Here is a 20,562-nt window from a genome sequence, read left to right on the forward strand (position 1 = left end):
AAGCTTTAATGGAAAGCTTGTCGATAAGGAAGAAAGTTTGAAAATAAGAAGATAAATGGTTGTGGGGGAAACCGGATTATCTCTAAGAGGATACAGCCGGAACCTTGGAAAGGCTAGCTGGTACGATACAGTCCACTGGCTGGTAGTAATGTTGCGCCACATGTGGCGTTGTATGTTTTGAATGGATGGATGCTGGAAATCCATGGATGTCTCACAATGAATGTTGCCCAGGTGGTTATAAATGGAAGTTCAAAGCCACACACAGTCTTTCCAAGCCAGGCTTTTAAGTTTTGGCTAGCTACCTACCTAGTAAGAAATGAAAAGCTCCTCTCCTCTCCTGTCCTCTTCTCTTCTCTTCTCATCCTCATCATGTGAAATCTTGACGATTGGAATCAACTTCAACTCAAAAATCCCATCCTCCTCCCAAAATCAATGACTTTTCTTTTTCACTTGGTGAAAGAGGTAAATGTCAATTTTGAAGTGTTTTAATCCGTGAATGAAGTTGTTGACTTGAAATTTTCAATAATCATGATGAATCATCAACAAGATGAGAGTATTAGAGATGTATGTGGTTTTCTTCCATTTTGATTTTTCTTGCCGTGCTGCTTCTAACGTTCACTGGACACAGCTCAATGTCGCACTTCAAAGAGTTTTATTGGCTTTTCCCGGCAACAGTGGTCACCAATTGATTCAAGATACCGTGAGAAAAGGTATGTAAATCTTACATCTTGACATTCTTTTCTTTTTGGCCTCGATCTCAAAGTTTAAACTCACCAAATGAAAGCTATCAACGCATCTGCATCGGAATCACAATTTCCAACACCAGCATGCATTCAAACCGAAGAGGAATCAAAACATTTCGATCAATTACGTAACTTCATCGACAACCTTGTCTTGACCGTAACGCCTCAAGCTCTTCCAGCTTCCTCGTCGACATCATCATCCAGTCGGCCAACTTCCGAACACAACAAACGAAAATCTCTCGATGATCCCGAACATGACGCAAAGTTGTCACGGAGAAAGTTGTCAAAAGCAGAGCAGGAAGCGGCGGGAGCTCTGCAAGAATTATCAGCCGGTGTTTGAGTATGGATGTGAATGGGTGGATGGATGGATGGATGGGTGGTTTGGGTCTGGATTTCACGGATGGTAAAAATTGAAGCAAATTTGTAAGATTATCAAAAAGATGTAGCTAATGCAAGAAAGACAGCTTTCATGAATCAATACGTACGTAGCACAAAGACGTAGGAGTAGTCTCTTGAATTGAAAATGTACTATTGAAGTTGGCATCTGAGTCCTCCTTTGAGATTCCACTGCCAGTAACCAGGAATGCAGACCCGCGAACTTCAAACCATCAGACAAAAGACAATATCATCACCATACTCATATATTCCCATTAAGTTCTCTATACTCTGATATAATTGTCTGATCTTGACGTCTGCTATTATAGCTCTTGCTTCCATGGATCTGAAAGTATTTTCTGTTGCCATATGGTCACGTGCCTGATGCCTATGACAGATTTTCCATGTACACCTTCATTGGTATGTGATTGTTTCAGAATACGGTTTATACTTTGGTTGTGGATCATGATTTCTGGTGTGATGGCATATTTATCCCTCAATTTATTTTATTTTATTTTATTTTATTTTATTTTATTTTATTTCATGTATTGTTTGTTGCCCTTTCTGCTTCTAACAGACTCGACATTTTTACGAGTGCTCATTCAAATCATATAAGTTCTTCTCGGCATCAACTACCTATACAACTAACCATCACTGTCTCTCTCGTCTATCCCTTTCCTTGCCTACTACTTCAAAAGCTTTCCATCACATCACAATGAACTTTATTTGACTTGAAGCCTGGCTGAAGCGATTCACTATGATTGTCGATATTCTTGACGTCTAGGGTTCTTGAGGCACAACATTCACGTTAATCAATGGAAGATGCTCAATATTTATATATTGCCGAGTGGCATTTTTTTGTTATTTTCCAGTCCACTTAGGGACTTCTTATGGTAACTATACTAAATCATGATACCGATGCCAAAATTCAAACCCTAACTATTAAGAAAGAGGAAACCCTAAAATGAAGACGATGTAAATCAACCCTCCCAACTAAGCCGAACAGACCCTGTATTATTATCCAAATCTAGTCAATTGATATCGACTCTCTTGACCTCAGTCCAAGATTCTTCTTTCTCTAGCTTTGGTACAGTGACGACCAAAACACCATCTTCCAACTTGGCAGTAATGTTATCACCATCAATTTCGGATTTGTCTTCTTCGCTGAGGGGCAATTTCATAGTGCGCTCGAAAGCACCCACCTTTCTCTCCTTCTTTGTGAGACTCTCCAGGAATTTCTCATCTCCTTGTCTGTATACCACACCTGCCATGTTCAACATTCCTTTCTCAGCATCCCAGTGTACACCTACATCTTCTTTTTTGGCACCGGGGAGCGCAATGTGGAGGACATATGAATTTTCAGTGGTGAAAACGTCAATGGGGGGAACAAAAGAGTTCTCTGTGTCAGCATCTTCGGGAACGAGTGTTTCACCAGAGCGCTGAGCTGCAGGTACACCAAATGCCTGTGCGATTGGGTGAGAGGAGAGTGCTTGTATCATTGCACTGAAATCGAATGGGCCACCTGGGCCAGCGAATGGAGGTGGACCGCGTCTTCCGTGATGACCGTGAGGTCCACCCCAAGCATGAGGTCCTCCCCTACCATGTGGTCCTCCATGTGGCCCACCTCGACCTCCACCTCGGACACCCCATCCGCCTCGGCTACCTGGCCCGTGGCTTCCGTGGTGTTTAGGTCCTCGACATGATTCCGGTCCTTTTGATCCCTCTCTCACTTCAAGATCCGATGACTCTTCACCTGAAGTCTCACCATCTCTGCGACAATGACCCTTCTTGCCTTTGCCTTTGCAACCTCGAGGACCCCGATGTGGCTTGGGAGATTCCTCTCCTGCTTCAGTGTCAGAAGTTGGGGTTTCCTCACCAGATTCTTCTCCACCTCTGCGGCCATGTTTGCCTCTGCCATGATGACGATGTCCTCGGAATTCCTCTTTACCTTCTCCCTCAGTATGTTCTCCATCTCTGCCTGGAGAGAAGGAACGATGACCTCTGTGACCGTGTCTTCCTCTTGGTCCAAACCCACCTCTACCAAATGGTCCTGGTCCGCCAAAAGGGAAACCAAATGGACCAAATGGACCAAATTCGTGTGGACCATGATCGCCTCTGGGACCATGTCGTCCAGGATATTCATGAGGTCCACGGGGTCCTTCTGGTGGACCCCACATATTGAACTCTTGCGAAGGGTGGTCGACGCCAGCTCCAGAGTTTTGTGGTTGCATTGAGCGTACAAAATCCCAGAAGGGACCTGCTTGTTGATTGTTGCTTTGATTGTTGAATTCCATGATGAATTGACAATGATGCTGATGATGATATAGAATAAAGAAAAAAATACAAAAATCGAGGGGTGAGATTAAGGAATATATACCTCTTCCCAAGGCCCTCAGACTTCGAGGCAAGCCAGTGAGTGCGTAAGCTCAACACCGAAGCTAGCAAGGAGGCAAAAATGGCAACGAAACACAAACCTACCTATTTTCAGTCAACAAGCTGTTGACGTATCCCGCACAGAAATGGCAAAACCCTGGAAATGCATCAGACGGAAGAGCTGTGGTTGGTGATTAAGCTGAAAGTAGCCGCGCGTCGGTCGAGCAGATTGGATGGATGGATCCATGGATACCTCCAGCTAGCATTGATGTGGCGTAAGCTCTTCATTTTCCCCTCAACAAGTGTGGCTCATCTATTGGAATGGTTTTAGAGTGACCTCGGGAGTCAAGCTAATGAAGATGACTCAAAGCCAAGAAGTATTCGGATTCTCGGGTTTCTTCCAACTCCCATCGGCTTTTGATTGGCTGATAGTCCTCCATGTCGGAACCGATATCCCCTCTCGGTCCCGAAGAGTGGCGAAGTCTAGAAAAGTCGCCACTCCCCTTGTTACCTAATCAATTTACGATTCTCCATCCACACAACTCTTACGATCTCAAACAATGACTTCCTCACTCTCTTCATCGACGCTCATAAATTCCCCAATCTCAATTTTCAATCCCAGACAAAGCGCTCAATTCCGACACCGAGTGGACGAATTAATAACCAAATCATGCAGCAGAACCACATTAAGCTTCTCAAGGCGTTGGTTTTACCCATAAACAGAATATTCTAGTGATCAATCACTATGCCAATCCCCAAAAGACGATACTTCTTTCCCATATTCAAGGTGCCGTATTTGGACATATCCCATGTTGCGAGACGTGCAACAAAAAGAATGCGAAATTTGGAGTATCAAATTGAGGTAGAGCCTGTTATCGGCGGGTGGCTGAGTGGAAACGTATGATCTTAGGTAAGGCGGGTGGAAAAAGTCGTGGAACGTGGGAATCGATTAGCTAGGAGGCTAGGTAGGTCACTGTCGCTTTTTATATCTTCGTTTCGTTTTCGGTATATCTGTTGCTGCAATTTGGCAATTTATTGTGCTATTTGGATTGTTTTTATGGAATTCTTTGCGATTGATATGGGTTTCTTCATTTGTCAAGCATGCATGTGAATAAATGTCGTTCGGTAAGCGTTTTCGTTGGATGTATATAACAATTTTGTTTGTTACAATGAACGTTGCTATCTTGCGATTTTATACAACTCCATTACAACTTTATTACTTCCTTTACTGCCACCTCTATTTCATCTACTTTGTTGAATTGAAGCGTGTTATTTGCAACTCGCAGCCTGTGTTTCCTCTGACTACCTAGGTATCCAACAGTATTTGAGCAATTATCCTTTCAAGAGAAGATCAATCCCACCTTCCGGATCTGGATTCATAGGCATTCTCTCTGGCAGCCTCCATTGGATCAGATTTCCATTTTTCAGTTTTCTCATCGTCTTGTTCTCTGGGGCTATTCCTATTGGATGCTGCGTTGTTTGATTGAGTAAAGATCAAGAGATCATTGTGTCAGTGAGAATTAGAAAAGACGAGAACTCAAAGACTCAAAGTTGACGAAATCTGGGCCTTTAAGTATTCAAGGAGGTCTGAGTTTGAGACAATCATTCCCTTTCATGGTTGATTCATGACAGACAGCATTTGACTACACTCAGGCACAATATTACAGCAATACGATCCTGATCGTATTTTTTGATATGTATTATTCGTTCCCATGTGGACCTCACAGTCACATACAACCGCATTCTCGCGAGATATCGATATTCAATTACGCTTTTGACGGATAAGTGACTCGCTGAGAACAGTTTCTCCAAGTCTCTTTCCTATATTATATTCGACACAATGCCCCATTTTCATTAAGCTTCCAATTTACATCGCTACCAACTGCTGCATTTGCCCAGAATAAAAACTCCGGGTCATACTTCTTCTTCACCTCTAATAATGACTTATAATTTGACCCATAATAATCATTTTTCCAATACGGATTGTCCCATGTCGCTTCATTCATGTATGAGCCTCCTCCAGGCGTGATAGCGCGCAAAGTTTCTTGCCAACTATTCAATTGTGTCTGGGTATCACGGATAGCATCAAGTTTAGCGTTCTCGGCTAACGGTTTCAGAAATGCCACGGCGAACAAGGCATCCCGCCAAGTTGGAAGTACGGCATTGGGGGTATAGTTTCCATGAGTAATATTTGCCGCAGTTAGGAAGATAGTTCCTCCTTCATCCGTGATATCGTGAAAAGCGGAAATGATTGCAGGCAGAGTGGTGTTGTCTTGCACCGTTGAGCGTGGAATGTTTCGTCCGCCTATCGAGGTATTGCTAGTCTCCGCTTGTGAGACCCAATGATTGTAGGATTCGGCAAAGTTAACATGGACTTCAGCGGTATAGCTTTTGTCTAACGAGACATTGAGATCCTCCAGCTTCTTGAAAAATGGATTTAAAGCAGTGTCAATTATGGCTGTTGTAGTGACATCTGGCAATAAAGCGAAGTTTAACGAGAAGCTCTCGGCTGTAATTGTCGAGACGGTAGTAAGATCCTTAATAGTATACAGCACAAGCAAAGTTTGTAACCAAGCACCAATAGCAGTCCAATACGCAGTAGTATTACCATATTTGAAAGAGAACGCCGCACCAGCCACAGGACCATCATTATAGACCCGAAGCTTCGCCGAAAGCACTACAGCGAAATTCCCACCTCCACCTCCACTCAGTGCCCAGTACAAATCAGCATGATGCGTGGGCGAAACAATTAGATGTCGTCCCGCGGCAGTCACAATTTCCCATTCGAGTACCTGATCAGCAGCAACTCCATAGGCACCCACAAGTGGTCCATGGCCACCGCCTTGCGTAAAACCTCCTGCTAACCCGACTCCAGAACATGAACCGCCCACGGCTCGATACCCGTGTTTTTGCGCTAGGGGGTATAAATTGGTATATTGAACTCCAGCACCTATGTGTACAGCGGGTCCTGTATATAAAGCGCTGCTGTAATTGAGGAAAGTTATATCGTTTAGATTGTGCATCCATAAAGCTAATGAACCGGCACCAGTGGAGCGTCCGAGAAAATCATGGCCTGTGTTTTTGATGGTTAGTCTGATGTTATTTTCCCGTGCGAATTTGAGACCAGCAATAACATCTGAAGCAGAACTGATGTTTAGAGCATAGGAAGCAAGGTTTCCTAATGCACAGATGCTGCTCGTGTTTGATTCTAGGAATGGAGAACAGGAGTTATTGAGCCAGTAATGCGACATAATATTCACGGGGTGGGTTTCACTAGTCCTATCAGCTTTATTTATCTCATTGAGTTTCTTTTGAGTGTGAGGGTGGAACACACAATGGTGATTGTAAAAGCCATGATTCTTGTATTTGAGAACATTTTTCAATGTCGAAATGAGGTGCGTAACATGGCTGGGCCAGAGGAACACCACGGATAAGGTTCCCCGATACGGTTTGATTCAAGTGATCCCATACTGTTTGGTTGGGCCATGCGGGATCGCTTGGGAGATAGCGACATGGTGGGTTGGTTTGGGGATGGGGAGATGGGTAGACGAGGAAGGAGAATAATGTGATGATGATGCTTATTGCGCCTAACATTTTGGAGACGATATGCTATATGATGCTTCTTTTTTACGATGAAAAGAAACAGCTTGTGCTTATGTTTTGGGTTTTTGGGTTTTCGATTTTCGATTTTCTTATATTTATCTTGTTGAGATTACTTCAGCCTATATGCATGCGTCATCTCGTTGCATAGAGGGTGTCGATAAGGAGGCTGCTTTTACAAATGGATGTATCCATGCGGTGATACAAATGACGCAGTAAGATTCACGCAGTGAGATTCCATGCATGAACAGAAAGGAATGAGAAAAGAGAAGTACATTCTTGGATTCTTGAGTTGTCATCTTGCTCCTGACTTTAATACAGCGATTGATTCCAAAATCCACGCAAAGTCAATAGTCAAAAAGTACAGGTACCTATGCAATCTCGAAAATCAAGCTTGAGAATGTCAGCGGCGGGGTAGCTCGAGAAAACTAGATGGTTCGACGTAGTTGCAGGATATGCAGAGGTCTTTCCTTTCTGGAGTAGATCAATATGGCAAGATTGTTCGAGAGCTGGAAAGACTGGTGTATTGGTATTTTCATGAGGCATTTGCTAGATATGTGTTATTTTTTCCTTTTCGAGGAATTGTTTGAATATTTAGGGATGATGATGAGTTGATTTGGGGAAAGAGTAATGGTAGGTTGTCTAGAGACTTCCTGCATCTTGAATGCTTGAGTGTTGTGATTATTAACACATCGACACTGCTCGTCAAGAATAAAATACCTACCTTTAGCTAATCTCCATCCCGAGATATACGACGTATATCCATCGTCATGAGTCCAGCTCCCCAGATATGATCTGAAGCAAAATTCGGTTGCGCGTTGCTATTAACAAGACACCATTCCACGGGACATATCGATAACCAAGCATATTGCAAAAAATCTCAACCTGAAGATCTAGAGCGATCTCTATGTAGTCATCTACCATGAATGGAATCGTCAGTGCGAAACTATCCATATCTCTTTCGATCGTCAATTCTCTGGTCGATCGCACACAAATCGTTCTTTGCCATCTTTCTCGCTCGATTTGCAACTTCTCGCAGCGCTCTTTTGATTTAGATACCCTGCGGATCTTTTCCGATTCCGGAGGCTCAGTGGAATCTTGAGTATGGGTATGAGTATCAGGTTCTGCTCGATATATTTGTAGAAAATGGAAATTTATACGATCACATATCTCACAGCGTTGTAAATTCAGCGCTTCGTGAAATTTTTCTCTCTTCTCCTCCTTCTTCTTTGTCTTCTTCTATCACCTGATAGAACTTTTCCATGTTAACACATAAAAAAGTTACCTGTATAACTATGTTGGGTAGCCCGAAATTAGTTCTTCTACTCCGCTTTGAAAATCAATATTCCGAGACTCTCAATCTCTCTCCTACGATATCATAAAGAGTCAAGAAACGCACATGTGCTAAATCTTCTCTGTACCTAAAACACAAGCCCAATCCAGCAAATCCGCAGACTTTATCTCAAACATAGAATATCAATCTTTGGAGTAAACTATGCTTGACCCTCGTCATTTCAATAGCCAGATTCAAACGATCTCCAATTACACAGACTGCGATACAGAAGACGAATCGCAGTATACGTATCTCGATTTGTAGCGATGATCGAGGAATGTGATAACAATCTGTAGCGCACCCACGGGGTAAAATGGGAAGACTGTTGTGAGTTGGTCGGTTGGTGGCGGTGAGCTGTTCGCGTTGATCGTATGGGTTGCGAGGAGTAGAAGGATGGGAACGGTTGCGGATGAGGGATTGGTAGGAGAGGAAGGGGGAATCATGATGCGGGGTGGGAGGGCTAGGTGTCAGGTTTTGAGAGGCAGTTTGAGGGGGGGAGGGAGAATTGGGGAAGGGTTTTTGGGGGAGTCATTATGGGATAGTATGGAGTGGGAGAGGGGAGATATGAAGAGGGAATGTAGGGTGTGGGAGGTGAGATTTGGATGATGGGTTTTATGCATATGTTTCATAATTGTATACAAATATAGGGATGTATGACAAGTCATTTTTCTATATGCTTTCGATTAGGCGAATTTTGGTTTTACTTATTATTGTATCGACCATGAATGTCGGAAATTTATCTCATCACTTCAGGCTATTTTTCACATGGCCAAAAGAGGTCGACTATCGTCCAATGATTATCTTCATCCATTTGTTTCATTTCTCTACATTGGCTAGATAAGAGCAATAAAGACTAGGTAGTGAGTTATCGTCTTGATTTTTCAGATCAAAGTGTGCTAAATACACAGGTACCTAACTCTTTCTAATCGGTTCCAATGATTCATGACATCATTCATTGCTATTTAGTGGTCTCTAAGGTTAGTGTCCGGTAGACCAAATTACCGAAAATCATTATGGAAATTTCACAATCTTGTGATTCTCAAGAATAACTTCCAATACCTCATTCAAACAATGCGCAAACTAAATATGAATTAACAGCCGATAATCTATGATAGACAAGTATGTAGGTAGTTTAATCATAATTTCAAAGTCACATTTCCCATTTGCAAACCACAACAGTACCAACCGAAATTACCCCCAATTAAAGCCACCCCCTCCCCACCCCTCTCACCCCACCCACTCCATCACCACCCCAAGCATCTTCAACCACCTCTCCGGATCCCCCTTCCCCCCATCCTCCGGCAACGTCTCCGGATCCCCATTCTGCACCACCGCCTCCGCCAACGTACAGAAACCCGTCTCCACAAACCCCACACTCCTGTAGAGTGTCTTCACCGTCAGATTTTCCGGATGCAGAAATACACGAATGCGTACTTTTTCTTTTCCTTCCACCTGTGCTTGATTCCTCGCGCTCTCAATCGCACCTTGAATTAACATTTTCGCGAGTCCTTTTCTTCGATGCAGAGATGAGGAGTATAGCGCGATCATCTGGTATTTTAATTCCTGGGCATCAGGTCCCGGAGGCGGAGCACCGCCTAGAGGGAGTGTGAAAAATGACGTCGGGGAAGGTCCATAGAGTTGGACTGAGCCGACGAGGAGACCGGTGTCGATGGTATGGGTTTCTGGGGGAGAAGAGGAGGCATGGGCGACGGCGAGAAAATAGTGGCATTTCGGACGGGAGAAACGGGAAAGCCAGACGGAGGCGGAATAGAGCGATTCGAGTTCGAAAGTGGAGGCGAAGGAGTTGGGCGATTCGACGAGGGCGGAGAGACGGAGCGCGGAAAATTTGCCGGCGAGGTAGGGGAGGAGGGTGGGGGGTGTGCTGGCTGTTTCTGTGGGTGAGCAGGGAACTCGGTGGATGGAGTATTGGAAGGTCATTTTGGGGTGGTAGAGGAGTGGAAAGGGATATGAGGAGAGGATTTATAGTTATAGAAAAGCGATTTAGTTATTAGCTTTCATTATCTACCTACCCAACGAATTTGAAGTCTGTAAACCAACATCCCACTGTTGGATGACCGTATAGCCCACCACTAGTCATCCTAATAATATCCTCATGCAGGTACCATAAGCACTAATCAGATTTAACCGATATACTAGGGCCGTCGTAAGGGATGCGTGTTGAGGATATAATATTCTGATGAGAGGCAGAGACGTCGGTAATATACCAATTGGATTTTGAATACGCATGTCCACGGATTCTAGTAAAAGTCTAAGAATGTATTCAAATATTAACTTTCGGATTGTCTCATGGGAATATTGTAAACTTATACTAATATAACCCACTCATTAATAAAACACGTTAATTAATAAAGAACAGTGATAATTATATACAAGTGAGTGTCTATAAACCCCGTCGTCTATGCTTATAATTCGTCTGGAGTCGAATAGAGTAATACTTGAGTCTAATGATTTCAATCAAATTTCATTTTAAATTGAGTATAACTTTTTTTGCTAAAAACTCATTTCTATATATTTTTCTTATAAAAACTGATCCCTATATCTTTTAAATGATACTTTATACTAAACAATAGTAGTAGTATCTCTTATAAGACTATTAGTATATTGAAATTTCTTCTTGCGATAGAAGTCATCTCGAGTTTCTATTCCCTATTTTTCTCATTGGAAATTCTTTTCTTATTCTCCACTTTCAACTCATCTTCTTTCTATCTCTCTAATCATTTGGTCATTCATTTTAATGCGTGATTAATAAACATGATCAAGATGCCGTCCATGCTGACTTTAGGTAGTCAATACATAAGGAATGTAATCCCCCCCCTAAATATACGTTCCCACAACTCCCTAAACAAACCCAAATTCAAGATCATTCATCCCCTCCACCCCAAGATTTATGTCCGGAAGATGCTGACCCTTCGTCGGTAACTGATTAGCTTCTGCCCTGATATGATTGTCGAACAGGTTCTATTCTCTCATCAGTAATTGATCACTTCACAAGCCCACATAAAACCATGATTTTAACATATGCATGCGCTCGAGATTCAAAAGTCCAGGCTACAGTCCGACAATCAAAACTCTGGATATCTAAATTCAATTGAATCATTCAATTGGTTTGGAATATCGCATCCCATTTGAATCTTGTATTGATCTCAAATGTTGAGAGCTTCCAATTGCCGGACTACAGTTTGGACTATTGGAAAGCCTGATCCGAAAAGAAAATACATACCCAGTCAAAGTCAGTAGGGATATCCATCAAATAATCAAACGGTACGGACTCGTTGAGAAGATTTGTTTGAGAAAGAATGGATTGAGTGTTATCTGTATTCATGTAGGAGGAATTTAGAGCGGGAGCGGGGGAAGTCATGGGCCATATAACCGCTCCTGGTGGGATTGTAGTGGCTTGGTTCATTGTGAATTCATCTATGGGCAGCGATCATTGTTAGTTATGAGGAGAATATCAGGGTCTCCCTTGAATTGAGGATATCATACCTTCCAAAGACAAACTAGCCATCGAGCCAGTATCATTTGTACCTAAATCTATACCCCAAGACATTTGTGACTTCCCAAGTGCCACATGAGCTGCATCAAGTTTTCTCATCATTACAGCCAGTACATCCGCTGCCCGTTTAACCTCCGGATATTTCAGTTGCGTGATCTGCCATACATCCGATGACATCTTTAGCGCAGAAATCATTTCCACTTTTTGTTTCTGACACGAGGTGTTCTGATGTTTGCCTTTGATTTCTTCTTCCAATATCTTCATCGTCCTCACGTACACGATCATTGCCGCGAGTAGGAAATCATGCATCGTTAATGAAGACGGGAAACATCTATCTCGGGCCAAGACCTGTCCTGGCTGTGTAGCTTCGTATGTCTGTTTTTGGAAATCGAGAAGTTGCATCGCGGCATCGATACCGACCTTAACAGAATATTCTCGCTCAGGATGATCTTGATTGCCTACAAGATACTTACGGTGTAGAACACATCGACTTTTGCATAGAAGATGAGCGACATTCAATCTCTGGATAATCAACTTTGCTGGGTCAGCGATACAACTTTCTATCGGTACAAATCGGAACGATGGCGGTACAGTTGCTTGTTCCACGTCCAACTGAGCATCTAATTCCATGATCTCATCGTAAGAAGGCGGGGATAATGAGTTCGCATGTGCTGCAATTTTCCCAAAAACCTGACATATCTTGTTCTTGAACCGAACATATGACGCCGATGTTACTTCTGAGTCAGGTCGAGAAGGTGGTAGCTCTGTACAATCTTCATCGAAATCCGAGTCATTTAAATTCCGGGGCAATTGAACATCGCTCTCAACGGATTCAACCATACTAGGTAACCCAATATGAAAGGATGCCAGTAAATCTATTTGTCTTAAAGTGGCCCAAAGTCGCCTACGCATTTCCCCTTGGAATGGAGTAATTTGTCCACCAACTCTATCGGCGTCTCGATGGAGTCCCATTCGTAAGGCTAATCGGACAGCAACACCAAGAAGTACATAGCAGTTCACCTGATCAGCATCGCCGAGAACAAATTCTCCTTCTAAGTGAGCAAGCATTGCTTCGATTGTATACTTTCCTGGTTTTGTGTAATCCGAAAGGCGGATGCATTGGATACAGTTGCGCCGATATGTTCGTATCGTTTGCATTTGAGAAGCACGCTCATCCGGATTTTCTTCACCTGCCGCATAACTGGAGAATAAAGATAGACACATAATGCCATATAATAAGCCCAGCCAGCAAATAGGAGTCTCATGTGGATTGGCCCAAAATTTCAAATACTAATCGATTTAATGAGTATGAGCAAATGCGGACATCAATTCTCAGCAGATAGAGAGTAATGTATACAGTATGAAATGATAATAACAGAAATAAAAGACTTTCCCAGCACGCTAGCTGTAGAATGGTCTCTTATAAATCTAGTATTTCGAGCGATGCAAAGGTGGAAGAAGAAATCACGTTACCTCTTTTTGAAAAGTCGGAGCATGCAAAATGTCTTGGGAAATATCTTAGCATTGTCTCACAACTCATGAGATTACTGAAGACCTACGTAGTGAAGGATTGGCTCCATGAAAATAACCCTGAACAGTCTTATCAACGACTCTACGGGAAGGTAGAGCTGCCAATAGTTTGGCTTTGGTTGGTGGTGCATCTGGGTTGAAAAGTAGACTGGGTTCAGGCCCAGTCTCTTCTTCAATATCATCGTCTTCTCCTTGATCAAAATATTCTTTAACTTCTCCTATCTGATGAATATCAGTATAAGTAACTTCACGCAATGGAAAATTCTCACGTCATCAAGAATTGCAGCCCAGTGAGTAGCGCCAACATATTGCGTTTCCTTCCCGCCAACTACAACCTGCCCTGAAGGCGATAATGTCTGTTGAATATTGGAGGGCTTATCCAAGCCAGAAAGAGAACTATCAGTCGTATTTAATCTCTGATCTTCCGTTGAGATCCCACGAGCCTCCGCTCTGGCAACAAGGTTTTCGGGCTCCGGGCCATCACGTGGAGGGGTATCTGGCCCAGCTAATTGTTGAGAATTCATAACGTCCTTTACCAAGCTTTCTAGATGCTTCAATCTTTTGTGCATTGTCATCGCGGCTTTCTTTCTTGGTAAGGGCGTGGGATATGAACATGATCCTACCCTATCCTTCTTTTGACATTGGCTGCATGGTTGAGCTCGATCGCATTTAAGTTTGGCATGTCGACATGGTGTACAACTCAATTGAACACGATTTCTCTTAGAGTGAGCAGGAGCAGATTCTTGTGAGGTAGATGTTGATGGTGTATCCATTCTGATTGATGTTCACATTGATTGGCGCTGATGGTAAAGGCAGCAACAACTGGCCGTCTCGCAACGAACCAGAGTACGGAAACTAGAGCAGTTATTGGTCTTTGAAAAAAAAAAATAGGGATAGTAAACAACATCAAGCACTTCGTTTAAAAATCGTCGAGTGTGCGATACACTGTTCTTGGTGTTCGTGAGAGTCGTAAGAGCAAGGAGCCTGTTGAGGTTGCCCTTCGCCTGTGTATTTCAGCCAATGAGCTTCAGTCCACAGGCCCCACTCATCATACACACAGGCCGTGTTTGATCACCTCTTATTAGCATTAACAATAATTCGATTATCACCCTCGATTCTGATGTGAAATATATACTTTTGTACGATATAGCCACAGATGATAAAAAGCTACCAATGGTCGAAGTCTCTTGGGATTTATTTGTTTCATTAGTGGTTGATTTATAGTGCAATTAATTGAGAGGTTTTAGTAGGAACTAGTTGGCCAAGAAGGAGAGCCGACTATTGATATTGACAATGAGGTTGGAAAAATAGCAATCTTTGTGATGTTGTCGGGCAAGATCATAATTTGGTAAAAACTTGCATTCTGTTTCTATGTTGACCCAGTGATTTGTATTGACTGTAGCGGATCTATTCTCTGGTATATTCATAAACATATCATTTCTCTATCTATTCAATCCATGTCAAAATATCACCAACGCCAATTTATCTAAGCTACCAGAGGAATGGGCAGTGGTTAACAACCGATCCTTCCTGTCCTTACGTTAAACTAGATCACATAACCATCTATATCAAGCCATCTCAATTCATATTCCAAAATCTTCATCATACCCCAGCCATCCCAAAGATGGTACTTCCATAAATCTTAATCTCCACCCACCGTATCCCAACTAAAATGACCTAATTGGAGTCGGCAGCATCATCATTGTCTACATCACTATCTTCTGCGTCTATCTCTTCATCTAGCTTTCCATCTAATGTCGCTACACTCTTGTTATCGTAACCCTTTTTCAACATCATCAAAGCATGCTCGTCACTTTCTGTCACACTGTTCTTTCTGTTGCTTTCTCTTCTCTGCTTTCTACTGACTAGACCTGGGAAAATTCTTGGTTCACTCCCTGAAAGATGTAGATCACTAAAGCCTGCTTCTAGTCCCCAAGACTTTTCACGCCCCTTGTTGGCTGAGATTGGCGAGTTGAACGACGAGTTCGGTTGCGTGTGTTGATTTGGGGTAGCATAACCAGATGGACTATCGGTACCTTTCTGATGAGGTTTGAAATGAGAATCTAGGTGTAGCTGAGAGTGCGAAGGGGGAATGCGAGCAGCCTGAGCAGGATTTTGCTGGTATGATTGAGAGGGGCCATGATCGGCTACGCTAACAGAAGCTTTCATGGATGATGTTGGGGAATGTGGTCGCGGTCCTGGAAAGAAGGAATTTCCATCTACTGGGGCTGATGTCTGAACGGCTGGAGTTGACAGAGCAGTGTAACGCTCAATCCTATTTTTTGTTATTAGTATTGCATTTATTTTGAACAGATGGCAAGGAAGCAATATCATGACTCACATAGATAGTTCCTGCATCAATGTCTCGTGTCGGAAGCCTTCCCTAATATTTGGGACGTTGCTCTTTGCCATAGTATTACCCTTTACTCCGGGTAGATCATAGTCTGGACCTAACCATCTCTGCTTCACAGAATGTTCAAAGCCGCTTTGTACGACTGAATTCTTGGCCAGTTCACACATATCCACTGCGCTAAGCTTGTAAATTTGTGCAGCGACCGAGTATTCCTCGATAAGTGGCTCCTTTGTAAAAGCGAATTGCAGAGGATCATCGGTAGAGAGAGAGACATTAAGACCTCTCTTAAAATAGGAAAGGAAAGGGTTTCTTTCGTATGCTAGGAACAGTGCGTTGTTACTCAAAGGCGACATTGCTACTCCAATCTGCTCGAGATAGAAGATGTATTGTAGCAAAGGTACTTTTCGAAGCAATAAACCATGACTAATGCTGTGACAGCAAAGAACTGCAGCAGCTAAATGATCAGTATCACCAGCTTCTCCACAATGAGGTCGTAGCAAGAATGTGTTGAAACCACGCTGCTTGCGCCACACATTCAAAGAAGAGATGTTGGCGAAGAGGTAATAGATCCAATAACTGTAAGGAGGATTTTGCTTAGAATCCCATACTTTTGGTACTGGGAACTTTTTGAATAATCTTCGCTCAGCTTTACTCTCATCATCTACACTATCAAATCCGATGACTCGCTGAAGGAAGATGTGAAGCTTTGGGTGGCTAGATGGATCTTTGGTTACTTCAAAGAGAGGCTGAAACAAGTTGATGATAACTTGTTCGAAGTTCTCCATCAATCCACTAGATTTGTAGACGTCGAACAATCGTGGGACCTGGATCAACCACCGAACGTTGTGTGAGAATAGTTTGTTGTCAACAACCCATGCTGCTAGCTTATCCCATTCGTCGATAGTTCTTCCATAGATTGAAATTCGCCATTCAACCATTTGATACTTGCTTGATTCGAGATCTGATATGACTTCTTTAGTGATTTCCGCCAGATATCTTCCGTTTATGAAATTATCTGTCTTTAAGAAAATCGTTCTTAAGCGAGATTCCCCAACAGGATTATACTTCAGATTGAATTTGTCGAATCGATGGAAAGAATCGGTGTGAGCCTGAAAAGTAGTTAGAAAAGTGTAACGAAACCCAAGAAAACGTCAACCTACGTGCATATCAAGAGTATCGATACTCAAATCATAAGAAGTCAAGTTGATACTTTGAAAAACCTCAGCTAACGTGAGATGTTTACCATCTCTGAACATGACGATTTCATCAGGATTCTTCTTCATCTTACTCTTAATGAATCTAAGCAGATGCTTCTGGTTCATACAGGCAGAGTGATGAACGTGAGTATCAACCTTCCTAACATTGTAGAAATCTCTGTGCGGTACACGTTTACTGTCCGCCATTTCTTGATATTCATTGAGAAGAACATAAAGATTGAATTTGCCCTCCAAATACTGCAAACGACGATAGGCAAAACTTTTACTTGGGCCATCAGATGAGACATTGAGAATTTGTTCCAAGTCCATGTAGAATTCTCTGATATCAGGTATGTTGATTACGGGTTGTTCAAGCTCTTGAAGTTTTGAGTTTTCGTAAACCTGAAACACTCCGCTTCCATCAAGTCTGAAGGTCATTTCTCCAGGTGGAGGAAGTGGAAGAAGATCTTCCATTTCGAAATCAGAGCCAATGTCTTGCCCAGGTTTTCTCTTGCGGAGGGGAGTTTTGGGAGCACTGCGTGCACTAGTAGCCTGGGCTTGTGACAATTCTGATGCTGCACCACTGATCGTTTGCTGATGGCCATGAGCTTCAGCTTGAGGTGGCAATACCATGCTGTTCGCCATACTGTTTGCGGTACTGTTTCTTGCATTTGTTGCGGCTTTATCGTCGTGCCATGATGGCTCGGGTGGTGGTGGGTAGATACTCCAGTTCGGGTCATCCTTAGGATTATCACCATCTTCTTGTAACGACAGGCGAATGTATTTGTGTCTAATGTCTATCACTTTTTGAATATTAGTGTAGATGGATGCGAGTTCCGCAGTAATGTGGGCGTCAGAATTGGCAAAGCCACCTGCACCAGAGCCAAGGCCGACCCCGGCGCCTGCACCATGCAATCCTTCCATTTCTAGCAAAGGTTTAGGTTCATGAGGAAGTCCTGGATGAGCTGCATGATCTCTAGCTTCCTTGTCTGCTCTAAGAAGGGATTCTCGTCTATCGTGCAATCCAGGAGTATGAACAAAAGTTCCCGCAGCAAGACTCGGTTCTTGGATTACAGCACTTTCTGGATGCTTTCCAAGATCTGCCAGACCGATAGGAGGAGCAGTTCTGAGTTTATTGAGATTTGGGAGGTTTTGTGTGCTCGTTCCTGAAGCTTGACTTCCAGATCTATTCAATCCTCCTTGTTCAGAGTCTAAAATGTTAGAGAAGGATCTAGGTTTTAACACAGGGCTAGGAACTGCAGACTTCTGAGAATGACCCCAATTGCTGCCGCTACCAGTTTTGTTGCCTTCCAACTGGCTGCGTTGAAAGAATAATTTCGCATCTGTCTGGCTCATCTCTTTCTCTGCAAGATAGTCGAAGTATGCCGTTTTCTTTTGCTTGTCTCGAGCTAACATTCCACTTTGAGACATGGGAGTTTCGAGGCCGGGCGTATCATCAGATAGGAGAGCTGCCTCTGGAAGCATGTCTTCTGGTTCCTCCACTAGATCTTCACTGGCCCCGATATACCCCTCCTCCGCGATATCATTATCTATGTCGGACATGTTGGAAAATGCTAACTTAGAGGGAACTCTTGGGGAAGAAGGTAATTTTGAAGGGTTCTGTTCTGACGATGAATCTGGATAAAATATGTTAGCCCCTCATATTTTGTGTACCCTGCAACGCGGGGTTGAGGTGAAGCTATGTGACACCAAGTGTTAGGTCCTTACCAGGCATGTTTGCTATTTATCCTCTATAGCACAGAGAAGCTTGTTATGTCTTATAGTGTAGCCAGTATCCCGAATAATCTGACCAAAGATGGTTTGTTCCAACGAGAAGAAATGGTAAATGGAAAGAAAGAAGCAAATCTTCAAGGTTGATGGTAAAAAGTTGGTTGTTTAACCTTGAATCTTTATGTTCCTGGGGCTAAAAAAGCACTCTGGGCGGCTGTCTCAAAAGGCCTGTTGCTGTTGATAAGTCTACTCTGGAGTGGACTAATGATTGATATGAATTTGTAACTTTCGACAAATCAAAGACCAGACAAATCAAAGACCATCAACGACAAATCAAAGATCAGCAAAGCTTTCTTGGCCTCTCACTACTATCTACAATCTTAGCCTCTTTCTCTCCATCTCCATCGCGCGAAGTCAAACACGCTTTTCCCCCCCAAATATCGATTCTTTGCATGTACAGTGGTGACAACAAATACTATCTAGTAGCTACCAAGCCAAGTAGGTACTAACTTTGAAGGACCGTGCCATCCATCCCCCTGGTTACTTTCCTGTCGTTGATTGAATCTTTGTCAACTTTCACAACTTCAACACTTCTTCCCTTTAACCAACAATAACAAAAACTAGCTTTTTTTCACCACACCTCTCATAAAGATGTCTGCACAAACTGGTTCTGCGGCCACCATCGGCGACAAAGGCAAAGGCAAGAGTGCTGCTGAGCCCCAAGATGTAACCATGGGTGAGGGCGGCGATGATAGCTCTAGTGAGGAGGAAGTTGATGATGTAAGTTATACTTGAGAGTACTCAATTTGATCTCCTACTGACAATACTCTCTCAGGATGCTCCACCACCAGGTAAATTCACAAGGACTTAACACTACTACTTCTCGAACATTAATTGACAACATACATAGCTGAAGAGGTCGAGGAGGAACCTTCAGACAACGAAATCGATAAATCCAACATCATCCAAGGTCGTCGCACTCGTGGCAAGCAAATCGACTTTGCTGCAGCTGCCAAGGACCTTCCAGCCGACGATGATGAGGATGAGGACGATGACTTTCAATCTGAGGGCGAGGAAGATGATGAGATGGGAGGAAACTAAGGGAGAATGACGATTGTATTCTGGTAGATTGGAGGAATTCGATTCATTTGACAATTACTCATTTTCGCCGGATATCAACACCTTTTTACATTATCGCATTCACGCTCGCAGTTAACGATACCACATCTTTCCGTTTATTCACAAAATTTCACGATTCTAGGCATATGATTTGAACGATTGATATGGAACATCTGGGGAATTGGGGGGTGGGGGAAGATGTTTTTCGGCACAAGCATGTGTGTACTTCTAGATACCAAACAAAAGGGGCGTCCATTGCACATTGCACATTGCACATTGCACATCGCATCTAGTTCAAATCTCCAAACAAACGCAATTTCCCCAAGTGCAAAAAGTAAACAAAACAAGCAAAACAAAACAAACAAAGCAAACCCATTTACGTACAATCAGCCCTGCAAACCTTCCTCGTAATTTTTTCTGCACAGACTGGAAATCCCATCATGATAAACCAGATAAAGAAAACCCACAGGATTCCATATTAAAGAACCAGGATCATGCCCAATTTTCTCAAACTCCAAACCGTTACCGCATTCTCCCTCAAACGACCAAGATAACGATTTCATCACACCAGATTCTAGACCTCTTTTCTCTCTTCCGTTTGTACTGTGTTTCGAAACACCATTATTTGAGGCGTGACGGGACATCAAACACCATACCCGTTGACAAGCGAACACATATCCATCTTGCGAGGGCAG

General features: G+C 43.0%; 8 protein-coding genes across 8 annotated transcripts; 2 read left to right on the forward strand and 6 right to left on the reverse strand.

Moving 5' to 3' along the window:
* The first annotated feature begins 305 nt into the window (after positions 1-305).
* On the forward strand, positions 306-1,383 carry EAE98_007913 (uncharacterized protein). Its single transcript, XM_038955536.1, has 3 exons — positions 306-564; positions 629-710; positions 785-1,383. Exons 1-3 carry the CDS (start codon positions 529-531, stop codon positions 1,081-1,083), a joined length of 417 nt encoding a protein of 138 aa, XP_038808265.1. The 5' UTR covers positions 306-528; the 3' UTR covers positions 1,084-1,383.
* Positions 1,384-2,149: 766 nt separating this feature from the next.
* Positions 2,150-3,412, reverse strand: EAE98_007914 (uncharacterized protein; the record flags this gene model as incomplete). Its single annotated transcript, XM_038955537.1, has 1 exon — positions 2,150-3,412. The coding sequence occupies one exon, from the start codon at positions 3,410-3,412 to the stop codon at positions 2,150-2,152; it is 1,263 nt and encodes a 420-aa protein (XP_038808266.1).
* A 1,905-nt stretch (positions 3,413-5,317) lies between these two features.
* Positions 5,318-7,085, reverse strand: EAE98_007915 (uncharacterized protein; the record flags this gene model as incomplete). The annotated part of the gene is made up of 2 exons (XM_038955538.1): positions 5,318-6,764; positions 6,826-7,085. 2 exons carry the CDS (start codon positions 7,083-7,085, stop codon positions 5,318-5,320), a joined length of 1,707 nt encoding a protein of 568 aa, XP_038808267.1.
* A 1,548-nt stretch (positions 7,086-8,633) lies between these two features.
* EAE98_007916 (uncharacterized protein) lies at positions 8,634-8,867 on the reverse strand (the record flags this gene model as incomplete). The annotated part of the gene is made up of 1 exon (XM_038955539.1): positions 8,634-8,867. The coding sequence occupies one exon, from the start codon at positions 8,865-8,867 to the stop codon at positions 8,634-8,636; it is 234 nt and encodes a 77-aa protein (XP_038808268.1).
* Positions 8,868-9,651: 784 nt separating this feature from the next.
* Positions 9,652-10,362, reverse strand: EAE98_007917 (uncharacterized protein; the record flags this gene model as incomplete). Its single annotated transcript, XM_038955540.1, has 1 exon — positions 9,652-10,362. One exon carries the CDS (start codon positions 10,360-10,362, stop codon positions 9,652-9,654), a length of 711 nt encoding a protein of 236 aa, XP_038808269.1.
* A 773-nt stretch (positions 10,363-11,135) lies between these two features.
* EAE98_007918 (uncharacterized protein) lies at positions 11,136-14,398 on the reverse strand. The gene is made up of 6 exons (XM_038955541.1): positions 13,738-14,398; positions 13,498-13,690; positions 13,412-13,443; positions 11,929-13,228; positions 11,666-11,859; positions 11,136-11,403 (listed from the first exon to the last, which is right to left on the reverse strand). The coding sequence occupies exons 1-6, from the start codon at positions 14,239-14,241 to the stop codon at positions 11,284-11,286; spliced, it is 2,343 nt and encodes a 780-aa protein (XP_038808270.1). The 5' UTR covers positions 14,242-14,398; the 3' UTR covers positions 11,136-11,283.
* A 747-nt stretch (positions 14,399-15,145) lies between these two features.
* On the reverse strand, positions 15,146-18,752 carry EAE98_007919 (uncharacterized protein; the record flags this gene model as incomplete). The annotated part of the gene is made up of 4 exons (XM_038955542.1): positions 15,146-15,743; positions 15,810-16,930; positions 16,982-18,654; positions 18,746-18,752. 4 exons carry the CDS (start codon positions 18,750-18,752, stop codon positions 15,146-15,148), a joined length of 3,399 nt encoding a protein of 1,132 aa, XP_038808271.1.
* A 647-nt stretch (positions 18,753-19,399) lies between these two features.
* On the forward strand, positions 19,400-19,849 carry EAE98_007920 (uncharacterized protein; the record flags this gene model as incomplete). The annotated part of the gene is made up of 3 exons (XM_038955543.1): positions 19,400-19,528; positions 19,584-19,599; positions 19,659-19,849. The coding sequence occupies 3 exons, from the start codon at positions 19,400-19,402 to the stop codon at positions 19,847-19,849; spliced, it is 336 nt and encodes a 111-aa protein (XP_038808272.1).
* Between the last annotated feature and the right edge of the window lie 713 nt (positions 19,850-20,562).

The sequence above is a fragment of the Botrytis deweyae genome (assembly GCF_014898535.1).
Source record: "Botrytis deweyae strain B1 chromosome Unknown BDEW_019, whole genome shotgun sequence".
Lineage (NCBI taxonomy): Eukaryota > Fungi > Ascomycota > Leotiomycetes > Helotiales > Sclerotiniaceae > Botrytis > Botrytis deweyae.